This window comes from Corylus avellana, chromosome 11 (assembly GCF_965113065.1).
Source record: "Corylus avellana chromosome 11, dhCorAvel1.hap1.2, whole genome shotgun sequence".
Taxonomy (NCBI): Eukaryota; Viridiplantae; Streptophyta; class Magnoliopsida; order Fagales; family Betulaceae; genus Corylus; species Corylus avellana.
In genome coordinates this window covers 3,175,571-3,196,732 of record NC_142500.1, presented here as the reverse complement: position 1 = coordinate 3,196,732, position 21,162 = coordinate 3,175,571, and the positions used below count along the sequence as shown (strand labels likewise).

Here is a 21,162-nt window from a genome sequence, read left to right as displayed (position 1 = left end):
ATTAATTACTTCATACAATCTAATATTCTCATCCACTTCACTCCAGCAAACATGGATTTCCAAGTTTGTGCTTCACATTTTCACTTTGTCTTGCCCAATTCTCTCCTTGGTCCAACTTATCTGGTGGAATGGAGATAGTAAAGAGTTTGTGCTTCACATTTTCACTTTGTTAATAAAGAGTTTTTGACCCAGTACTATATATAAAAGTCCCATGTACAAATAATAAATGCTTCGAAAGGGTTTCCTGCCAGGCTCTTTTCATCATGCATGTCGATCTGTAGACTGTAGTAGTACTACTACACCAAAAATATATATACCAGAGAGAGAGAGAGAGAGGGAGAGAGTTTTGAAATGCGGGATCCAGAGTGGAGGGACAAAGGCAATATACTGTCACCTTTTTCATGTTTTATGCGGGAAATTTTATATTGTTATCTTTTACATGTTTCAATTCTGGATTGAATAATATATACGGGGTTTGTCAATATGCTCTTGTCTTCTTCCCCTCGTCCACTGCTTTGAAGACAACACTGAGGAGGGTCTAATCCTTTGGATATATCATAAAGTTGAATCTTAGGGAGTACTTGATCATTTCACTTTAAAAAAAAAAAAAAAAAAAAAAAAACAATAAACATTAAGCTGTAGAAACATATTAATAACGTCAAGGTCTCCCTCTGTCTGGCTGTCTCTGTCTCTCTCTCTCTCTCTCCCTTTTCCCTCGCCATATAGAGAGCATCTCAAAGTCATAGAAGCTTCCAACAATACAAAAACAAACTAAAGAGAGCAGCTCTTGCCCTTTATTTACTACAAATGCCCCCACCAAGAGCTAACAGACAGTTTTAGTGTTTTGATTATCTTCTCAAGTTGAAGTTAACAGAAAGACAAGAAGAAACTACATTCGCCATGGGCCACGGCATAGATTTCCTACAACACTTTTGCTTGCTTAATTTGGTGCTTATTTTTGTCATAATCTTGGCTCTGAAAATTTCAAACCATGCATTCCCAACTGGCTTTTCAGACAAGCTATGAAATGGGCACCGTTTTGACATTTGGATATTATGATTTTTAGGTAAGGTCGCTTATCATGTGGGGTTGTCGTTTACTTTGTCTTTATGTTTCTCCAAAAAACCTCACGACCATTTTTTTAATAAGATTTACCATAATCAACTCCATATAATTAACTAATTACCCAACCCACTTTCTTTATTGCTTTTGAAATGAAGAATTGCTTGATTTTTAGGAAGAAATGGGTCGTCGTGAACAGTGGGTCGCACCATTGCTGTGTCTGGTAGGGTAATGGATATGATCAGTGAATGCTGCCAGCAGCATGATCAGGACCCGTGACCAAGAATGTTTGTCTTACTCTGTCATCCAAATTCCAATTCTATGTTCTTTTATTTATGGTTACAACTTGCAACATACGCCGTCCAATTATATCGGCCGATACAATTAAGTAGGAAATTTGTCTCTTATCTGTCTTTATCGGATCAATGAAAGCCAACTAAGACAATTTATATGTAATTAACAAGAGTTTTAAGTAATAATCAAGTGATTTGAGAAAGCTCTACTTAAGCAACCCAAGCTTATTATATATATGGTGGCTTTATAGGTGGACTCGGACGCGCCAGATGGACCACAGCCTCGCTTGACTATGTGAAGAGGACTTTCCTTCATAAGATTGCTGCACCATCACCATGCATTGTTATTGTTGGTTTTTAAATCTAAGACTTAGAAAAAGTCAATAAGAATTGATGAATGTAATTATTTAATTTATATTCTAATACTCTTTTTTAGGTGTTAAGATTCGAATTGAATTTAAGACATTTTGTTCTCATACCACGATAAATCGATTACCATTTATTTCAAAATTTTAAACTGATTATAAAAATAACTTAATTTAATCATTTAATTCATATTATAATAATTTATGCCCATAAAAACTTAAAATTGTAATCTTGCGCCAAATTGAACAAGTCTTTCTTGCCCAAATTTGCACCGAGCGGTTGAGGTACACCTAGGTTAGAGGTTGCATTATATGTTATGTATTGAGCCCATAAATATCACTTATGACCAAAATACTTTCTCCTTAGTGACCTTACCGTCTTACATTACGGTTCAAGAAAAGCACTAGTCATATTTGCATTATTACTCAAAAAAAATTAGTCAAGTTAGAGTTGGAGTTCTGTAAAACTTATAAAATTAGTTTCAATTTTTTTTTTTTGCAAAACCATATTGGTAGGTATTATAACTGGATCATTGACAAAACAATTGCTTCGTCAATAAAATGTCTCTGATACAAGAAGGACCATCTTTCAACCATACATTATCAATGGCCAGTTGGAGAGCCAATTTTGCTAATTTATGGGCTACCCTACACAATGTACATGTTCTACGCTCCACTTTGAGAAAACATTAAGACCGAGCCTAACATCTTCTATCAAACGACCAATCCTACTGGAGCTATGATCCTCTCTCTGAATGGCGTCAATTATTTGTTTTGCATCACCTTCTAGTATCAGTTGTTGCACCCCTTGTTCATGGCCAGATACTACTATACCCCAAAGAAGGCAGCCAGAGCCTCGGCAAGTGCTGAATCCCACGACCCCAGCCGCACAATACTTTTCGCCACAAGTACTCTACCTTCATGATCCCGCATGATTAGCCCAAATGAGTTCTATTATAATACTTTACTCCATGTAGTATGATAGTTTCTAGGTGTCGGAAAAAGATCCTTTCCATTTTAAATTTCTTCTATTTCCTTTATTTCGTGCATTTTGAAGGGTAGTGTTGTCCAAAAGTTTTAATGATGGTAGTGTATTAAATGCACTAACCCTTCAAAATGCACTAAATGGAGAAAATTTAGAGAATTTAAAATGGAGAAAATCCTTTAATTACCGGAAAGATGGACCAATGACACCAATCTTCATCTTTTGATGTGCAATTAATATATTAATATATTTCACTTTTATAACATTAACAAACAGTCAAAAACATAAGATACTTAAAAATTATTTTTACTTTTATGTCACATCAAAACAATTTTTCAAATAAAAAACCAAAAACAAAAAATGCCCCTCAAAAGATATTAACAAATATACTCAAACTTGAGTTGGGCTTGAGGTAGATGACACTTAGAGATTTTTTTTTTTTTTTTTTTAAAAAAAAAAAAAAAAAAAAAAGCTCATTGCACCCATTTGAAGGTAATTTTTGTAACCCATGGTTTCAGGTTAAGTCTAATTAAATTATCAACATAATTCATTCTACCTTGAGTCTTACTCACCGTCTAAATTACCAGCTCCTTTTATTGTTAAGTTAATTAGAGGAATAAAAATAATGGATGAAATCACTGCCTCTTTCTTTTTCCTTCATTTTATAAATCAATTAAACAAACCTGAATAGTTAACATCATCAAAAAGCCAGACATTTTTTCTCAAAGTAAACACACACATAAACAAATTAACTATGCTACCGGAATTGCCTTTTCCATGTCATCATTCTTTGTATGTTTATCCTCAAATAGAGCTCCTATTTCTTCTAAGCTCTTGCCCTTTGTCTCCGGCAAAAACACATAAAAGAACACCGTGCCCACCACCATTATTCCCGCAAGCACAAAAAACATTCCCCCAAAAGTAATCTTCTTGGAAATGGTCAAAAACGTCATTGACACCACCCCACTCACCAACCGGTTGACCGAAATGGCCAGGCTCGAACCTTGGGCCCGTAACCTCATAGGAAAAATCTCCGACGAGTAGACCCATGTGATGGGCCCAAGCCCAATTGAAAAGAATGACACGTCAGCACACACGGCCAGAATGCACAATACAGTGACCCATGTCGGCTTACTATCGGAGTGGTCGAGAAACTTTGAGCCCAAGCCGAGCCCAGCCAACGAGACGGCCATCCCAGCCGAACCCAGCAACAAAAGGGGCCGCCTCCCGAACCTGTCCAAGTAGAGGGCCGAGAGCAACACAAAGAATGTCTTGGCAATGCCCATAATGACATTAACACCAAACAGTTTTTTCTTACTATGAATCCCCGCAGCCTTGAACACTTCAGGGCTGTAGTATATAACGGCGTCGTTCCCAGAAGCTTGCATGAAGAAGTTGATTCCAATAGCAGCAATAAGCATCCGTCTAATAGGCTTAGTGGGCCTTAACAAAAGCTGCTTCCAAACCCCTTCTCCTTGCCAATTGCTTTCATGGGCCGAATCTGGGCTGGCAGTTGGGCTCCTCACCAAAACCGACGCCGCTTTGGTTATTTCCTCAAGTCTGGATTCAGCTTCATCAACAGTGTTTGATATTTTAATCAAAACCTTTTTTGCTTCGTCCACGCGGCCTTGCATGGCAAGCCAACGAGGCGACTCCGGCATTGCGATGACACCTAGGCCGATACCGATGGCTGGAATTGCTGCGAGACCCAGCATTATTCTCCAATTTATGTGTTCTGGGAGACCAGATAAGGCGTAGTTGAGCACGTAGCCAAGTAGGATGCCGAAGGTGATGAAAACTTCAGGCAGGGAAGTGAGGAAACCGCGGGTCATGGAGGGGGAGAGCTCGGCGACGTAGACGGGAGCGATCATGAGGGCAAAGCCAACGCCGATGCCGGCAATAACGCGGCCCACCATGAGGACTGGGAACGATGGGGCTAGGCCCATCAAAAGCGCACCCATTAGAAAAGCTCCCGCGGCCAAAACTATAGTGTAACGCCTGCCTATGTAGTCGGAAGTCTTGCCGGAAGCGAGTGATCCCACCAAAGAAAACACGTTTAGTGTACCCACCAAGATTTCCTCTTCGATTGATGTGAGTTTAAGGTTTTCTTTGATGAACAGCGCTGCCCCACTCATCACCCCAATATCTGCACATGCCAATTTGGTCCATATAAACCCTCTCCACCAAATATTTGATCAGCCAAAAATAAATGTATTCAGTCGAGGGAGTGGAGATTTCTAACACAATTAGTGTAAATTTTGTGCTGTTATAAATAATTTTTGGGCCGCACCAGCGTCCAAACTTTATTCAATCTATGTGGAGAGGGTGCTAGGAAAACTAATCGGGGTTGAAGCTTCGGGTACTGGGTTAAAAGAAAAGTGCAATTATATATTGAGAAAACTAAACAATTTGAATCGAGTTGACTCACCATAGCCCAAAAGAATGGAATTTGTGGAGGCCAAAAGAGCACAGAAGAGTGTGTATTTGTTGAGCCGACCCTCTTTATGGTCAAAATTACGCCTTGCTTCTTGGGTCTCGGTGGTCTCCATAGCCAGTCCCGCGCGCACAGCAGCCGTTTCCTGCGTTGGTTCTCTCTATTATCTGCTCCGAGTCTTGAGATGAGTTTCTTTGTGTGGGTTGAAGGGTGGAATTAGGTAGAAGTAAAGGATTTTGGTTGGCTGCAGAGAAGAGCCAAATAGCATGAAATGTTAAAAGCTGACATGACGGAGGGGAATGAAGATCACGTTGGGCAAGTGATACACAGCCTTGTTGATGAGGTTGCATTTGTTTTTTTCTCCAAAATGTTTTTATGTGTGAGTTTTTATCACTGGAATCCCATCTCACTTTTCTCACTGAAATTATAAAAAGAGAGCCCCACATTTGAAAGAATTGTCCAATTTGTTCAATTATTGTTTTTAATTTATTTAATTTTATAGTAAAACCTCCAATAATTTTTTCTTTAAATGCAAGTCTAACTCATCCATTTCACCTTCCATCGATGCACTATTGGATTCTCTATATTTTATGCTAATGATTTAAAATTGGCGTATTTATTAGTATACACAATTTCACATTATTTAAACGAGCTTGTATCCCAAGCAATTCACTAGTTTTTTTAAAATGACCTGATGAAAAGAATAATAATAATTAGTAGGTGAATAAATGACAGGAAAAAAAAAAGTTTGAGTTTGAGTTTTTTGTGAGCATTAAACCTTCCAAAAAAGATCCATTGTGAGCATTAAACCCCACTACCTACTCTTGATGCAACAAATATCAAATAATCATTAAAAACCATTAAAATCATTTAATGATTTATAAAATTGGAATTGGTTATAAATTAAATTAATATCAAAGGATCCTGCTTACATACTGTTATTTTAATAACAGCCTGTATGATATAGTTTATCAATGGTCAAGATTGAATCTTTCAAAATTTCTCTTCATTTTCTCTCTCTTATTAAAAGCTTCTAAAATTAAGTCAACTTTGAGATTTAATCTTGACCATTGATTAAAATAACAGAATGTAAGCCAAATCCAAAGCATTTACAAAGAAAATAATGATCAAAACACTGCAATAGAAATTGAAAGCGAGAAAAAAAATGAAAAGGCATTAACGGATATTATAAGTATAAAATTCGAGAAATCATTTAGCTTTTGAGGGAAAAGTTAGAACTATGTCTTTTTTTATTTTTTTATTTTTTATTTTTTTTTATTATTGTATTAAGGATAGAAGTAAATTGCACCGCACAAAGGCAAACTTTAGGAAATTGGACAGTTTTTAAGAGAATTTTGATTTTGTAGGGAACAATTTTTAGACTTTTTTGAAAAAAAACAAAAATGAAAACAGAATGCATATGTTTTTATTAAAAATGAGAACAAAATTCTCATTAACAAGAAAGGGCATCTTTGCATTCAAAATTTTATGTATTTGAATAATATGAGTATTCGAAGAATCAAGCAAAAGAACATATATAGACTTATAGTGTAAGAATAAAAAGTAAATCTTAACAATAGAGTAAATGGAATTTTGTAAGGCATAATTGAAGGAAAATATATCATATTGGTGGGGGCTTAGACATTTACAAAGTTTTTTTTTTTTTTTTTTTTTTTTTTTTTTTTTTTTTTTTGGGGAGAATGTGACATTGTATTAGTGAAATATTATGATTTTTTATTTTGAAAAATTAAAAATGTATCTTTTCAGTTATGGTGAGATTTCGCAAGAGTTGTTCACTGGATAAGGATGTGTGTTGTAATCTTCTGTTTGAATTCAAAAACAAGAGATAATCTCTCAGTTATGCTGAGAATTCAAATTCTGGGGATAAACTAAACATGGGATTATTTTATATGTTTATTTTTTGTTTTTTATTTTTTATTATTATTATCTTTGTGAGTTTTACATATTATGCTTATATTTAATAACAGTACTGTGTTTTCTTTAAATACGTAATTGAGTTTGTGTTTTTAATCTCAAATTTTCTGTGGGTTTTTAATAAAAGCACTGGATAAGGATGTGTGTTTTTAATCACTGGATAAGGATGTGTGTCAATATCTATTGTAATATTTTGTTTGAATTCAAAATCTGTGGATAATCTTTCAGTTATGTTGAGCATTCAAATTCTGGGGATAAATATGGTGTTGTTTTATCTATTTCTTTGTGTTGTTTATCGAAGTTTTTGTGGGTTTTAATATTATGAGAATCTTGTGTTTGTAGGTAACAATTTTTAGACTTTTTTTTTTAAAAAAAAAAATAAAAAATAAAAAATGAAAACAGAATGTTTTTATTAAAAATGAGAACAAAAGTATGGATAATTCTCATAACACAAAAGGGCATCTTTGCATTCAAAGTTTTATGTGTTTGAACACTATGAATATTCTAAAAATCAAGCAAAAGAACATAGTGCAGGAATAAAAAGTAAATCTTAACAACATAGTAAATGAAATTTTGTAAGGCATAATGGAAGGAAAATATATCATATATAAACATAATTAACACAATTTCAACTAAATTTTTAAAATGAATATTCAAAACTTACTTGGAGTACAATGACGAATAGATGGTAAGCAAATTGTAAGTGTTCTAATGATTTGTCTTTGGGTAAAATGATTTACTGTTCAACCATTTATTTTTTTTTAAAAAAAAAGAGTTGAGTGTGGTTGTGGTTGAGGATGGTTGGGAAGGGAGATAAGACTTTTGTTTTGAATGCCCGCACTGTTACATTTTAATTTTGAATGCCACGTGTATAGTTCTTATATTTGTTAGATATGCCCATGTTTTTAGTGCCACATGTCAAGTTGTAACATTTATCAAATAAATGTTATGCCATGTGTCATAATATCATACTCTCAAGTAAAAAACTCTCTATTAGATAACATGATATTAGAGATTTGATATTAGATAATGTAGGGATAAATAAATTATAGTAGTTGAGATTGAGAAAGAGGGTAGTTTAAAAAAAACGCATGTGTTTTGATTTTAAATGGAATGACACATGTCATGATATTAATCTATTCTACTTAAAACTTACAAAAATTCAAACACACAATTTCATTTAATATAATGATTTGTCAGATAAAAAAAATGTCACGTGTCAAACTCTTAGACTCTCCCGTCTAAAACTCCCCTATTATATATATATTAGATAGATTAGATTAGGTATTTTAAAAGACGCATTAACATTGACTCCATATATATTGTTAGATGCATCAACTTTAAATTCTAATCATCCAATGAATATTATCTTTTTTTTTTTTTTTTTGAGAAAAGATCAGATACTTTATTCAAATTGAATCTCACGAAGATAGAGCAATACGCTCCATCCTCGTTATGTCCGCAATACAATCAGGTGTAGCTAAAATCCATTGCTGATGTACAAAATCTGTCGTGGCCATCTTTGACATAACATGGGCAGCTTGATTTCCATTCCTGCGAGCGAAAGTCATCCTCCAATGAGGGACATGTTGAAGCTCCAGTTTTATATCATCCACCATCAGACCCCTACGACTCCAATCTCCTTTATTTGAGTTGACTCCATCGATCACAATCTTTGCGTCGCCTTCATAATGAATTCTTTGAAGACCCAAAGCTCTGCTCAATTGTATCGCTGTCAAAGCCGCCCCGGCTTCTGCTAGCGTTGGGTCCAGACAGCCCACAATAGTTATACACTGAGCCGCAATCACCAGCCCATGTTCATCCCGTACCACAGCTCCGTACCCCATCCACCCTTTTGATTTCTCGATGGAGGCGTCCCAATTCACCTTCACCCAACCAGGAGCTGGTGCCTGCCATCGCAAAGACTCAGTAGATTGTAGCCCTCCCTGTGGCACAGGATTTTCAGAGGTCACGGCTGAAAATTCCTCCCATGCTTTTTTTGCTCTCTGCACAAGGACATTTGGATGCAAAAAGCCCCCCTCATGCACTACATCGTTTCTTCTCAGCCATATTCTCCTAGCAATGCCAGCAAATTGGGAAATCTCCTCTGCTGTACATTTTTGAAAAACATCCGCCACTATCTGGAGGAAATCCCTTCCAAAGCTGGGGCTCTTCTGCAGCTTCATATTTGCAACACACCACACATCCCTCGCTGATGGACATTCCCACAGAATATGCACTACAGATTCCTCCTCCAGATCACAAATGGGGCACTTTGGACTATCAATGATCTTCCTTCTGTATAAGTTTTTTCTGGTTGGAAGTGTTTCGTGGCAGGCTCGCCACAAAAAAAGCTTCTCCGCATTGGGTAGCCGTAACCCCCACATGTCCCTCCAAATGGTACTAGTTCTCTGTATTGAAGAGCATCCAGCCATTCCTCTTCTTTCCATCTCCCTGTGCAGGTAATAGGCACTCCTAACAGAAAAAATTCCATTTGAAGTTCCCCCCCATATACATACATCAGCTTGGTTGAACACACTGATCGGGATAGAAAGGATTAACTGAGCATCCTCCTTCGAAAAAAGACTGTCCAGCATCTGGGTCTTCCACCAGTGTGTATCTGGATCAATTAGTTCGCTCACCTTTGCCTCTGAGTCCAACCGAGCTGGTGGATATTGTAGTAGGGGACGAGACAGCCAGCGATCCTTCCAAATCCGAACTTGCTCACCATTTCCTATTCGCCAAACCAGCCCTTCTTTTAATAAATCTCGTGAATTGTGAATACTCCGCCAAGCAAAAGATGGTCGATTACCGAGCTGGGATTCTAAGAAATTCCGTCCCCTATAATATTTGGCTTCCATAATTTGCCCAATTAGACTATTAGGCATGCTCCATAGACGCCAAGCTTGTTTAGCCAAAAGAGCAAGGTTAAAGCTTCGGAAGTCTCTAAATCCCAGCCCACCATTTGTTTTTGATTCACCCATCCGACCCCAACTCATCCAATGCACACGTGACTTGTTTTGACATCCCCACCAAAAATTTTGCATTAAAGAGTTAATCTCCGAACACAAACCTTGGGGGAGGAGGAAAACGTTCATACTGTAAGACGGAATTGCTTGGATTACCGCCTTGAGTAATATTTCCTTCCCCGCTTGAGACAAAAATTTATTCTTCCAATCCTGTAGCCTCTTCCATATTCTATCTTTGAGACTCTTGAAAGCCCCCATCCGAGATTTTCCCACCAAGGCCGGTAACCCCAAATAAGTATCATAGCGTTGCGTCACTGGGATCCCTATCACCTCAACAATCTCCCTTCGTGTTGCTTGCGGAGTATTGGAACTGAAAAAAATTGCCGTCTTATTACAATTTAATCGTTGGCCCGAAGCTGCTTCATACTTTTGTAGCAAAGTGGTTAAGTTTGACCATTGTGACATTGTGCTCCTACAAAAAATCAAACTGTCATCTGCAAATAGAAGATGGCTGATCCTCGGCCCATATTTGGATGTTGGAACACCCGTAATAAGCCCATCACTATTTGCTTTTTCCACCATTGCACTTAAAGCCTCCGCACAGATGATAAACAGATATGGTGACATGGGATCCCCCTGCCGGATTCCCCTAGAAGGGGTGATATGCCCACACGGCTCTCCGTTCACTAGAACTGCATATTGAACTGTTGTCACACACATCATTATTTTCTTTATCCACCTAGGATCAAAGCCCAAACGCTTCATAGTGGCTTCCAAAAAAACCCACTCCACCCGATCGTAAGCTTTACTCATGTCTAGCTTCACCGCCATATACCCTTTTTTCCCTGATAATCTTGTGTGCATAGTATGTAAAGTCTCGTATGCAGCCAAAATATTATCAGTTATAAGCCTACCAGGGATGAAAGCACTCTGTGTGTGTGAGATAATTGAAGGCAAAATTTTCTTTAGTCGGTTTGCAAGAACTTTAGCCATTAGTTTGTATATCACGTTACACAAACTAATAGGCCGAAATTCTGAAACACAATTTGGGTTCTGCACCTTAGGGATAAGGGCAATATTTGTCATATTCAAAGAGGGAGGCATAATACCCGAATTGAGAGCCTCTATCACCACCTGACAAATCTCCTCACCCATTAGTTCCCAGTGGTTCTGGAAAAATCCAGCAGGTAAACCGTCGGGTCCCGGAGCCTTCAAAGGTGCCATTTGTGTTAGAGCAAAATTGACTTCTTCTGTGGTGAAATTCTTCAGCAGTTCTTCATTCATGTCCACCGTGACTTTTGGACTAAGTGGCTGTAAACAATTCTCCAAATCTCCAGGAGGATGTGCGTATGTGGGTCGGATCCGATTCGATCCGATCTAGGTCCGTCTATCTTCTCCTTCTCCTTCTCCCTCTTCCTCTGATCCAATGAATATTATCTATTTTATTTGATGTACATAGGATCCATTTCATTTGGTATGGAAAATGAATGAGGAATGACAAATACATCATGCATTAATGGATTAGTATTGAATTGCCGTTAAGAAAATGGAAACTTATCCATTTGAAATGGAGCCATTTAGGCAAAATAGTATAAAATTTATGACAATATTGTGCTAATTTTTTAAAATTAAGACATCTTTATCCCACCATTTTGCCTAAAATTGCTCCCTGGACAAGTCATTTTATGGTAAGAATTTAATGTAGTTGCATTTTATAGTGTAAGTGATGTCATATTATTTAAATTTTTGAAATAGCTTGCCAATATATTTAATAAATTAAAGGATATAAATTTTCTTCAAACTTGATGTTTTTATATTAATGCTATTAAAAAAAATGAGTAAAGATATATACTACTTTTTTATGTATATCACAACTATCCACAATGTTGATTTGATAGTCTTAAACAACCATTGATTTTTATTATTATTATTATTAGTTTAACAAGGACAATATTGTAGTATAGTTGTAGGATGGAAATTCACCTTGCAATTTTTAACCATGGAAAGTTGAATAAAAAAAAGGGTACAACTTGGGATAAAATGTAATTTTTCTTTAAAACATACACAAACTTCATTTGTAATATATATATATATACATGCTCAAGAAATAGAAGGACCAAAATACAAGCAAACCGCCAAACCCTCTCAATGAAACAGCCAAAAATAGTGTAAGATGATTCGAAAGTATTTCTAAGTTTTATCCAATCCATCCACTAATGCTTTGAAGTTACTTTCCCATATGCCCATATATATCCAAGAATTTGCCAATCTCTTCAGCATTGCTTCCATCCTCCTCTCGGGCAATAACTAGTCCCGGCCGACCCGGCCGGCGGCCATGCATCTCACTGAAATTCCAACATATGCCCCACACCGGCCACAAGACATTTCAAAGAAATTGGACCACTATTTTAGTTGAAGACACATGAAATGTAGCAAAAATTTGTACCAAGAGACGAGGAGTTTAGAGGATTAATTATGATTTCTGATCATGAACTTCATCCTCAAAGAGAGCCCCAATCTCTTCTAAGCTCTTCCCTTTGGTTTCCGGCAGGTGGTAGTAAAAGAAAACCGTGCCCAAAACCATGATTCCGGCGAGAGCAAAAAACATGCCCCCAAATGTTATCTCCCTGGAAATGCTTAGAAATGTCATGGCCACCAACCCACTCACCAGCCGGTTCACTGAAATCGCCAGGCTCGAGCCTTGGGCCCTTAACCTCGATGGGAAGATCTCCGACGAGTAAACCCATGTAATGGGCCCAAGCCCAATAGAGAAGAAGGAAACTGCAGCACACACAGCCACCACGCACAACGCGATGGCCCAGCCCGGCTTGCTATTGGAATACTCTAGAAATTTCGAGCCCAGGCCCAGCCCAGCTAGTGAGACGGCCATGCCGACTGAGCCCAACAGCAACAGCGGCCTCCTGCCGAATCGGTCCAAGAAGAAGGCTGATATTAGAACAAAGGATGTCTTTGCAATCCCCATTATTACCGTAACGCCGACAAGCTGTTTCTTGTTGTGAATTCCGGCGGCCCTGAAAACTTCCGGGCTGTAATACACAACCGCATCATTGCCGGAAGCTTGCATAAAGAAGTTCACCCCAATGGCAGCTATGAGAATCCGGCGGATGGGTCGAGTCGGTCTTAACAGTAGCTCTTTCCAAACGCCTTGCCCGTGCCAGTTGCTTGAAGAAGCACCATGGCCGGAGAAAGAAGCATCTTTCACCATGTCTGCTAATCTCCCTTCAGCTTCCTCTTTGGTTTCCGACACATGGATTAAAACCTGCTTTGCTTCTCCTAAGCGGCCTTTCATGACCAGCCACCTCGGTGACTCTGGCATTGCCAATACACCCACCGCAACGGCAATCGCCGGAAAAGCCGCGAGTCCAAGCATTATTCTCCAGTTTATATGCGGTGGAAGACCTTTAAGTATTAATTAAATTATTAAATTAATTATTTTTTATCGAAATTTTGAGATAAATGGTGAATTAATACCTGATAACGTGTAATTAGCAATGTAACCGAGAAGGATTCCGACATTGATGAAGACTTCAGGGAGGGAGGTGAGAAAGCCTCGAGTAAGATCTGGGGAGAGCTCAGCCACGTACACAGGAGCAATCATAAGGGAGTAGCCGACTCCGATGCCGGCAACTAACCGTCCGGCCATGAGGAATGAGAAAGAGGGTGCAAATCCCATAAGAAGCGCACCTATAAGAAATGTGGCTGCTGCTAGGACAATGGTGTAACGCCGGCCGATGCAATCAGAAGTCTTGCCTGAGGCAAGCGATCCGATCAAAGAACACACATTTAGAGAACCCACCAAGATCTCAATTTGTGTTGATGTAACATTCAGGTTCTCCCTGATGAAAAGCACTGCGCCACTCATCACCCCAATATCTGCACATGGAAAGGTCATGTATAATTCCCAGACAAAAGTTTTCAGATTTTACTCTTGTGGGTATAAATTATAATGGGTTTGATTCGGAAAATTGAATAGAAGCATAAATCTTACCGTAGCCCAATAGAATAGAGTTTGTGGAAGCCAAAACGGCGCCGGCGAGTGCGTATTTGTTGAGGTAAGCCTTTCTATGCAGGGGAATATCCTCTGGGACATCGTCTTTGTGATGCGGTGCTCCTTCTCTTCTTCTTCTTTCGTTCTTCAGATCAGTTTCCACAGGCAAAGCGGATCCTGAATCAGGAATTAAGTGGTAGTCATGGCGCTTCTCTGGTTCTCGAGCAGAACTGAATTGCATCTCTAATGGGGATGGAATGCGATTGCAGGCTTATTATGCTAGAAACAGACAATACCTCCCAGAAGAGGATGTGTATCCACTTATAATCTCAGACTATATAGTGATGTTTTAATTTATATTTTTTAAAATCAAATAAGGAAAATAGTAAAGAATTGGGTTTTTTTTTTTTCGAAATGAAGTGTGAATAGAAGACAGGTCAGAAATGCTTTCAGACGCTAAATTGGAAGCAGACCATCTGAGTACAACCAAAAAATGCACTCCTAAAACCTATGCAAGCTAACCTATACAAAGAAAGCAAATATACCAAAAAAAACTAGAGTCCAGTCTTGAGATGCTTGTAGCATAACTAGAGCTTCGTCAATGGCAGCAGAAGATGAGAGATGTGTGGTGACAATATGGATAATTTTACAATTAGAAAAGTTAAATAGTAGAGGTACCAAATTTTTTAACAAGAGAGCCTTACTAAATTAATATGTAACTCATTTATTGGAGAGGAACAAAACAACTAATTAAGAGAAATGTAACGGATACCAATGAATGAGTTACACATCAGTTTGATAAGGCTCTTTTAGTAAAAGATTTGATACCCCTAATATTTCTCATTAGAAAATCTAAGAATCATAACGGCAACTAATAAATCTCTCTTAACCGTAATAACAAGGCACAATAGCAAAACACGCACCATAGAAGACTGAATCAGAGCCAAAAATAGAGTCTCCACCCAACAATAATACAACACAAGATCAACGACACTAAATCCAAGGCCAACACAAAACATCATTAAAACAAAAACCAATATAGAAAAACACCTAAAAACGGAATGTGAGAGACGGACAAAGAAGGTAAAGGAGCAGTCAAAGAGGGTTGCCGGCCAGGGCATGGCCGTATATAAAACTTATTCAAGTAAGTGACTAGATAACTCAAAATTTATTTGAATATGTCAATTTTATATGTGTTGTATTACGTTACACATCCAAATTTCCAACTATTCGAACAAATGAGTGTTATCAATCCTTATCTCAAAGTCTGACCCAAAATATAATCGTTGAAAATGCACCAGAAGAAGAAAAAAGAATTTTCCATTTCTGAAGGACAGAAAGTGCATTTCTTTTTCAAAAGCGGCTTTTCTAAAGTAGGCAGGGCACGCCGCTAACACACGCCTCTTCAGATGGTTCAAGTAATTATATAAATAAACCACATAAAAAGATGAGGACAGGACTAGACTAGAGAGCACAAATAGGTATTATCGTTATCGCAATTATGTAAGGCCACCTTAAAGCATGGGCCTTGTTTGGCAAAGATTTTGAATTTTTTTTTTTTATTATTGAGGTAAGAAAAAGTTTTAAATTTTTGTTTTGTTTTGTAAATTTTTATTTATTTGAATAATAATAAAAGTAATTAATATAATATAAAAAGTAAAAATGTTGAAAAGTTAAATTTTTTGAAAAATAATTTACAGCTTGTGATGTTTTTGCCAAACAAGGCCTTGGATTCAATTTCTTTTGTTTCAAGATGAGCTGGCTTTATATTATAGCAACCTATAATTACACGTGCAGAATATTTCACTTTATCTAATTAATATGTATAATCCAAGACCAGCTCACATGCAGCGCATTACCAAATCCTGTTTTGACATTCAGATAAAATTCTATAATTCTCTTCAATTTACCACTAAATTAATTGCTAAACTTTTATTACAGTTTCTTAATTGATGCGACAATTTATATAATAATGTTACATTAATTACAATCAAAACCAATTCCTACCTGTAAAAATAAACTTACAATAAAAGATGAACTCGTCGAGTGATGGAGGAATTATTCACGAGCTGCGAACCAAAGGACTTATGCTTGTTTGCAGGGATAGCCCGGAGAGTGTGGCACAGGCGGAATGAGCTGGTCCATGAAGGCTTGTTTAGTCATCCGAATACATTGGTTCACCATGCCAATATTGCTGTTCTAGATTTCTCGGAGGTTAACGCTAGACAAGCTAGTTCTCTTTCAGATTTTGCAGAACCTGACGAGGGTCATGGTGTTGGGTAACCTTCGGGTGGCGCACATCATGGCCTGTATTCCTTCAGGGAGAAATTTGATGTCCAGGGAACAGGAGGGTGGTTTAGAATGAAGCAGAGTCGTTTTATGTTGGAATTTGGATTTGTATTCCTGATTAATGATCATCAATAAAGTCTCCTTTTATCAAAAAAAAAAAAAAAAAAGATGAACTCGTCTAGTTTGTCTAAAACATACTTTAAAACAACATTAATGTGGTCTCAAGAGGTAGAACAATCAGTTAGAAAACACGTTTCATGAAGCGGAAGTTACTAGTTCAAATCTATCATCTCCCCTCCCTTTATGATTTCAAAAGCGCGATTTTTAAAATTGCAATTCTAAACCGACCTTAAACCTCATCCATCACACATTCACGTAGGAGAGTCAAAAGAGCCTCCCGTCTCCTAGTTTGAATTTTTAAAATTTAAAATTTAAAATTAAAATTAAAATTAAAATTTGAAAAAAAAAAAAAAAAAAAAGAGAGTGTGAACACAGATTTGAAATAGAATATTTCATTTCATATTCCAAAAGAATATCCAACAAAAAGAAGAAGAAGAAGCATCATCATAGCTAATAGAAATCCAGAAAGAGTTGGGTCCAACATGTGCTACTGTGGGTTGGACCACTCACTCTACAGCACGTTGCTCTTTGATACGACACAATTGGCTTTTGATTTCGATGTGTTACCGGCACTCTGACTCACCATATGCTCAGCAGCATTAATGCAGAAGTAAACAAAGTTCATTGTCGTACAAGGCGCCAAAGCACTCGTGTAAGTAAACAAAGTTCCATCGTCACACAAGACGACAACAACCCTCGCTGTCGCTTTGGCCCACTTGAATATGCCTTGTTCCGGCATGTGTATCTCCTTCTCGTATCTAATCATCTCCTCCAAAGGTCTTCCACTTCACATCATTTTCTTTCACCCTTTTCCCCATCTTTTGGGGACCAAAAGCCCTGCATAATTATTAACAAAAGAATTACGTTAAAATACTCTCTAATATGTAAAGTATGGCCTATGTAACAGATGTGATTTAGCGTTACTTACTTAATAAATAACAAATCGAAGATGTTTAGAAGTTTATTTCAATTATAGTAAAAAGCTGGCCAGCTCATATCTTTTACTTCCAGTTGGATGGGTGAGCAGAAAACACACACAACAAAAAAGTCATTCTCTCTCACATGTTTGTTTTAAGTGCGTGGCATTATTATATGAAGTTCTACTATCGAGAGAACTCTGACGTTACAATTATATTTGAGAGATACTTTTGCTTTATTTATTTTTTAAGAGGACAACAATATTCTTCAAATATAGGTAATTGAAGAGGATCTTAATTTACTATTGAGAGAGAACAAATTAAATAACATCAAGCAATATATCAGTTATTAGTTTTAGTACAATTCATTGTCCGAGAGTTTTTTTTTTTTTTTTGTTTTTTTTTGTCCGAGAGTTTTTGAAAACATTAAAATTGCATATTGACGGACTATGATAGAATAATAAAAGGTTGTAATAGATGAGTTAGGATAGGTAGTGGTCCGAGCGTCGATTCGGGTCCACTTTTAATCCTTTAAGCCAACGTTGTGCCTTATTAACCATTGGGTCAAAAGTATCAATTTCTTAACCCTAATTTGGGTTGAGATGTTACAATCATAATGCATTTGCCTTATTCACTTGTCAGAAATCCTATTGCATGAGGTCTTGGAGATGCATATGTAAGTATATTATCTTTTTTGGGACTTTAGAGGGAGTTGCATATCTCCAAGAGTATGTTGAGGAGTTTGAGTTGGCCTAGCTAGGCTTTATATACTGGTGATATAAATATTTATCTTGGGGCCATTGAGGATCCCATTTATGACCCATGACCTCTTTTGTATTGTGATGTTTTTGTTGCAGTATGACTTGAATTGTTAAGTAAGCGAGGCCCATATTTTTTTTTTTTCACTCCTACCGAGTTTTGGAGGTGCAGTAGTAGCCACCTTTTGCTCTACCTATTCTAATTGGTTTTGGGGGCTAGATTTACTTCTCCTACACCAGAACTCTTAATAAATCACTTAAATTTTTATGTCTTGTGTGATTGATTTATTTTTTATTTTGTTCTTTTATGCTTATTTGAGATCCTTAATTTTAATTCCGTGCATAACAAATTTACCTTAACTACTAGACTTGAGATTATTATTTTGGTAATCTAAACTTCTTGTTTTATCTATGACCGTGACGACCGACGAGGGTGGAGAATCTGAGATGATGGGCTTGGATCAAAGGTCTTCCTTCTCCTTGTTTATGGGCTTGCCCAATGTGATGACTGGTGACAAGGGACACAACTTTTGCCTAAAGATCTCTCTCAGAGGGCCTGTTTGAGATTGCGTCTGAGAGGCCTAAAAGTGTTTTTAACACTCAAAAAGCCCGTGTGAATAAAAAAGTATTCGTTTAGTAAAAAAAATTAAAAGTGCTTTTAAGGGTCCAAAATGCCTAAAAATATTAAAAACACACTTTTGACAAAAGCTTAAAAATAAAATTTTTGCCCAAAAGCACTTTTTGATTTAAAAACTATATTTTTTAAATGCAACCCTAAACAGATCGTCGGGTGGAAGCTCCCCGCTTCGGCTTTACCAGAGAGATCATTTTTATTTTGAAGGAGCTTTTTTAAGCTCCTAAATGCAAAACGGAACGGCCCTAAAGCCCAAAGCCCAAATGGTAACGAACGCGCCAAAACAGTGGTTCTTCTTGCTGTTATTCCGGACGCGGTGAAGGGTACTTTAGTAAACAAAAGTTCACCGCTTCAAAAGCTAGAAAACACCTCCACCGTCTTCCGTCGACATTTAGAGCACAAAAATCAATGACCGCGGTGCGATTTTAAGCTTTCAAAAACCCCCCTTGGGTTTCTTCTTGCAACCACAACAAATGGTAATCTCTTCTATCCCTCCCTATTTTCTGCATTGTTCTTGAGTCTGTAAATGATCATTTCTTGTATTTGTCTGCTGAAAGCAACGAAAGAAAACCAGAACAGTGCAGAACAAGAGATACATTGAACAAGTTTGTTACTTTTTTTTTCTTGTTCATTTTCGTGGAATTTATATGCAACGGGATAAGAGGGAATGAAGTGCTCTTTTTCTGTGTGCGTGTGTTGATGAAATCAGAGCAAAGGAACAGGAAGCTTCGGGAAGAGGAGGAACAAGAGTCACACGATCTGCGTGCGGTGCAGCCGTCGCAGCTTTCACCTCCAGAAGAGTCGCTGCGCTTCATCTGGCTGCCCTTCCAGCCGTATCAGAAAATGTTACCTTATTGTTTGCTTCTCTTTCTTTTTTCTAGTGAAAACAAATTTGCATTAATTGAACTTTGAGAATGCGCGACTGTTGAAACGTTTTGTTTTTGTTTTTTTGGATTTATTAGACAATTGGAATGAGAAGGCGATCCAGAGGAAGACTACTGGTACCGGTAGAATGAGTATTTGCGTTACGTTGCGGTCCGCTTCAAGACCAACTTCAGAGAAAGTAATGCAATATATATGCGCATTAATTGCTTCTTCTTGTTGGAATTTAGGTTCAATTCTATATTTGGAGTGATTGTTGTGTTGTTTAATAGGAAAATCTTTTATTGTTCAGGTACTCAGGCAGCCCCGAGGAAGAAATGCAACAATCTTTAATAGTAATTGTTGTGTTGTTTAATAGGAAAATCTTTTATTGTTTAATAGGAAGAAAGAGCTTCGACCTCCTCGTCTTAGGTTGTCAGAAGATGTTGTACGTGTTGGTAGTTTGTTTTAAACTATCAGTTTTAGTTGTACTGGAATCTGGTTATGGTTGTGGTGTTTGCTTTAGCAAGAGTGGCACTTTTGGAATGCATAAAGAATTGATCAAAGATTGGCACTTTTGTAAGCCTACTACTCCCCAATGTAGAATCAACCGAAACTCTACTACGACTTCTTTTGGAAGTAGAAGCTATCCCAACGAGTTGAATATACAGTTGGTGAACACAACGAAAAACGCGAGGTCATGAAATTCCACGCTTTAACATTGTTGTCATGGTCGGGTGTTTCTATACCCTATGGGAAAATGAAATGCATAAAGAATTGATCAAAGATTGCTTATTTCATTGATAAAATTTGAGAAGAAGAACAGGCTTACATATTGCAATTGCTTCTGCTACAAATGCAGCATAGGTGGCAAGTTTGAACAGCATAGGTGGCAAGTTTGAAGGTATAAAATTTTTATTGTTGATTGACCAAATCAAATCGAAATATGCATAACCAAACAGAACCGCCAAATTTGACACGAATTAAGACTTCGACGAACGAACTTTGCAGAGTTATATTTTTTTGAAAGTAATTGGTAAGTTTTTTTGCATCTTATGTTCAATAAGTTATTTTAACCACAAAAACAAAAAAATAAAAAAACAATTTGAATCTCCCAAATAACTAATTTTTGACTCATTTAAAAAGAGTATTGAATCAATTAAAAAAGTACACAGTAAACCGATTAACCAACCGAAATTAACGAAAAAATTCGAAATAATTTGTTATCAAAATGAAATCTGCAAATTAACCGACATTTTCGGTTACCCGGCTGATAATGACTACCAAACCGAACCCACTAACAGTTAACACTACAACAGTTGCTATCAGTTATGACACAAACACGTGTTCTGATGTTTTCTTCCCATTCTCCCTTCCCCTTAAATTGCTTAGAAGAAGAAAAAGAAAAACAATCTATCTTTATACTACCGCATAACTTTTAGCAGTTTCTTCTTTCCAAATGTCTAATACCCACCTCATAATACTAACATCCATTACCAGTAGCATCAATTGAGTAAAACCCAGAAGTAAA

General features: G+C 37.2%; 2 protein-coding genes across 2 annotated transcripts; both read right to left on the bottom strand.

Annotated features, from left to right (window-relative positions):
• Positions 1 to 3,349: 3,349 nt before the first annotated feature.
• LOC132166013 (polyol transporter 5-like) lies at positions 3,350 to 5,390 on the bottom strand. Its single transcript, XM_059576750.2, has 2 exons — positions 5,134 to 5,390; positions 3,350 to 4,851 (listed from the first exon to the last, which is right to left on the bottom strand). Exons 1-2 carry the CDS (start codon positions 5,252 to 5,254, stop codon positions 3,458 to 3,460), a joined length of 1,515 nt encoding a protein of 504 aa, XP_059432733.2. The 5' UTR covers positions 5,255 to 5,390; the 3' UTR covers positions 3,350 to 3,457.
• Positions 5,391 to 12,097: 6,707 nt separating this feature from the next.
• On the bottom strand, positions 12,098 to 14,404 carry LOC132165878 (putative polyol transporter 6). Its single transcript, XM_059576570.2, has 3 exons — positions 14,053 to 14,404; positions 13,536 to 13,937; positions 12,098 to 13,463 (listed from the first exon to the last, which is right to left on the bottom strand). The coding sequence occupies exons 1-3, from the start codon at positions 14,291 to 14,293 to the stop codon at positions 12,517 to 12,519; spliced, it is 1,590 nt and encodes a 529-aa protein (XP_059432553.2). The 5' UTR covers positions 14,294 to 14,404; the 3' UTR covers positions 12,098 to 12,516.
• Between the last annotated feature and the right edge of the window lie 6,758 nt (positions 14,405 to 21,162).

Coding starts and splice junctions, on each gene's coding strand:
- LOC132166013 (XM_059576750.2), bottom strand. CDS start 5,254: ATGGAGACCACCGAGACCCAAGAAGCAAGGCGTAATTTTGACCATAAA. Junction 4,852..5,133: donor TTCCATTCTTTTGGGCTATG/GTGAGTCAACTC, acceptor TGGCATGTGCAG/ATATTGGGGTGATGAGTGGG.
- LOC132165878 (XM_059576570.2), bottom strand. CDS start 14,293: ATGCAATTCAGTTCTGCTCGAGAACCAGAGAAGCGCCATGACTACCAC. Junction 13,938..14,052: donor CTCTATTCTATTGGGCTACG/GTAAGATTTATG, acceptor TTCCATGTGCAG/ATATTGGGGTGATGAGTGGC. Junction 13,464..13,535: donor TGCTAATTACACGTTATCAG/GTATTAATTCAC, acceptor TAATACTTAAAG/GTCTTCCACCGCATATAAAC.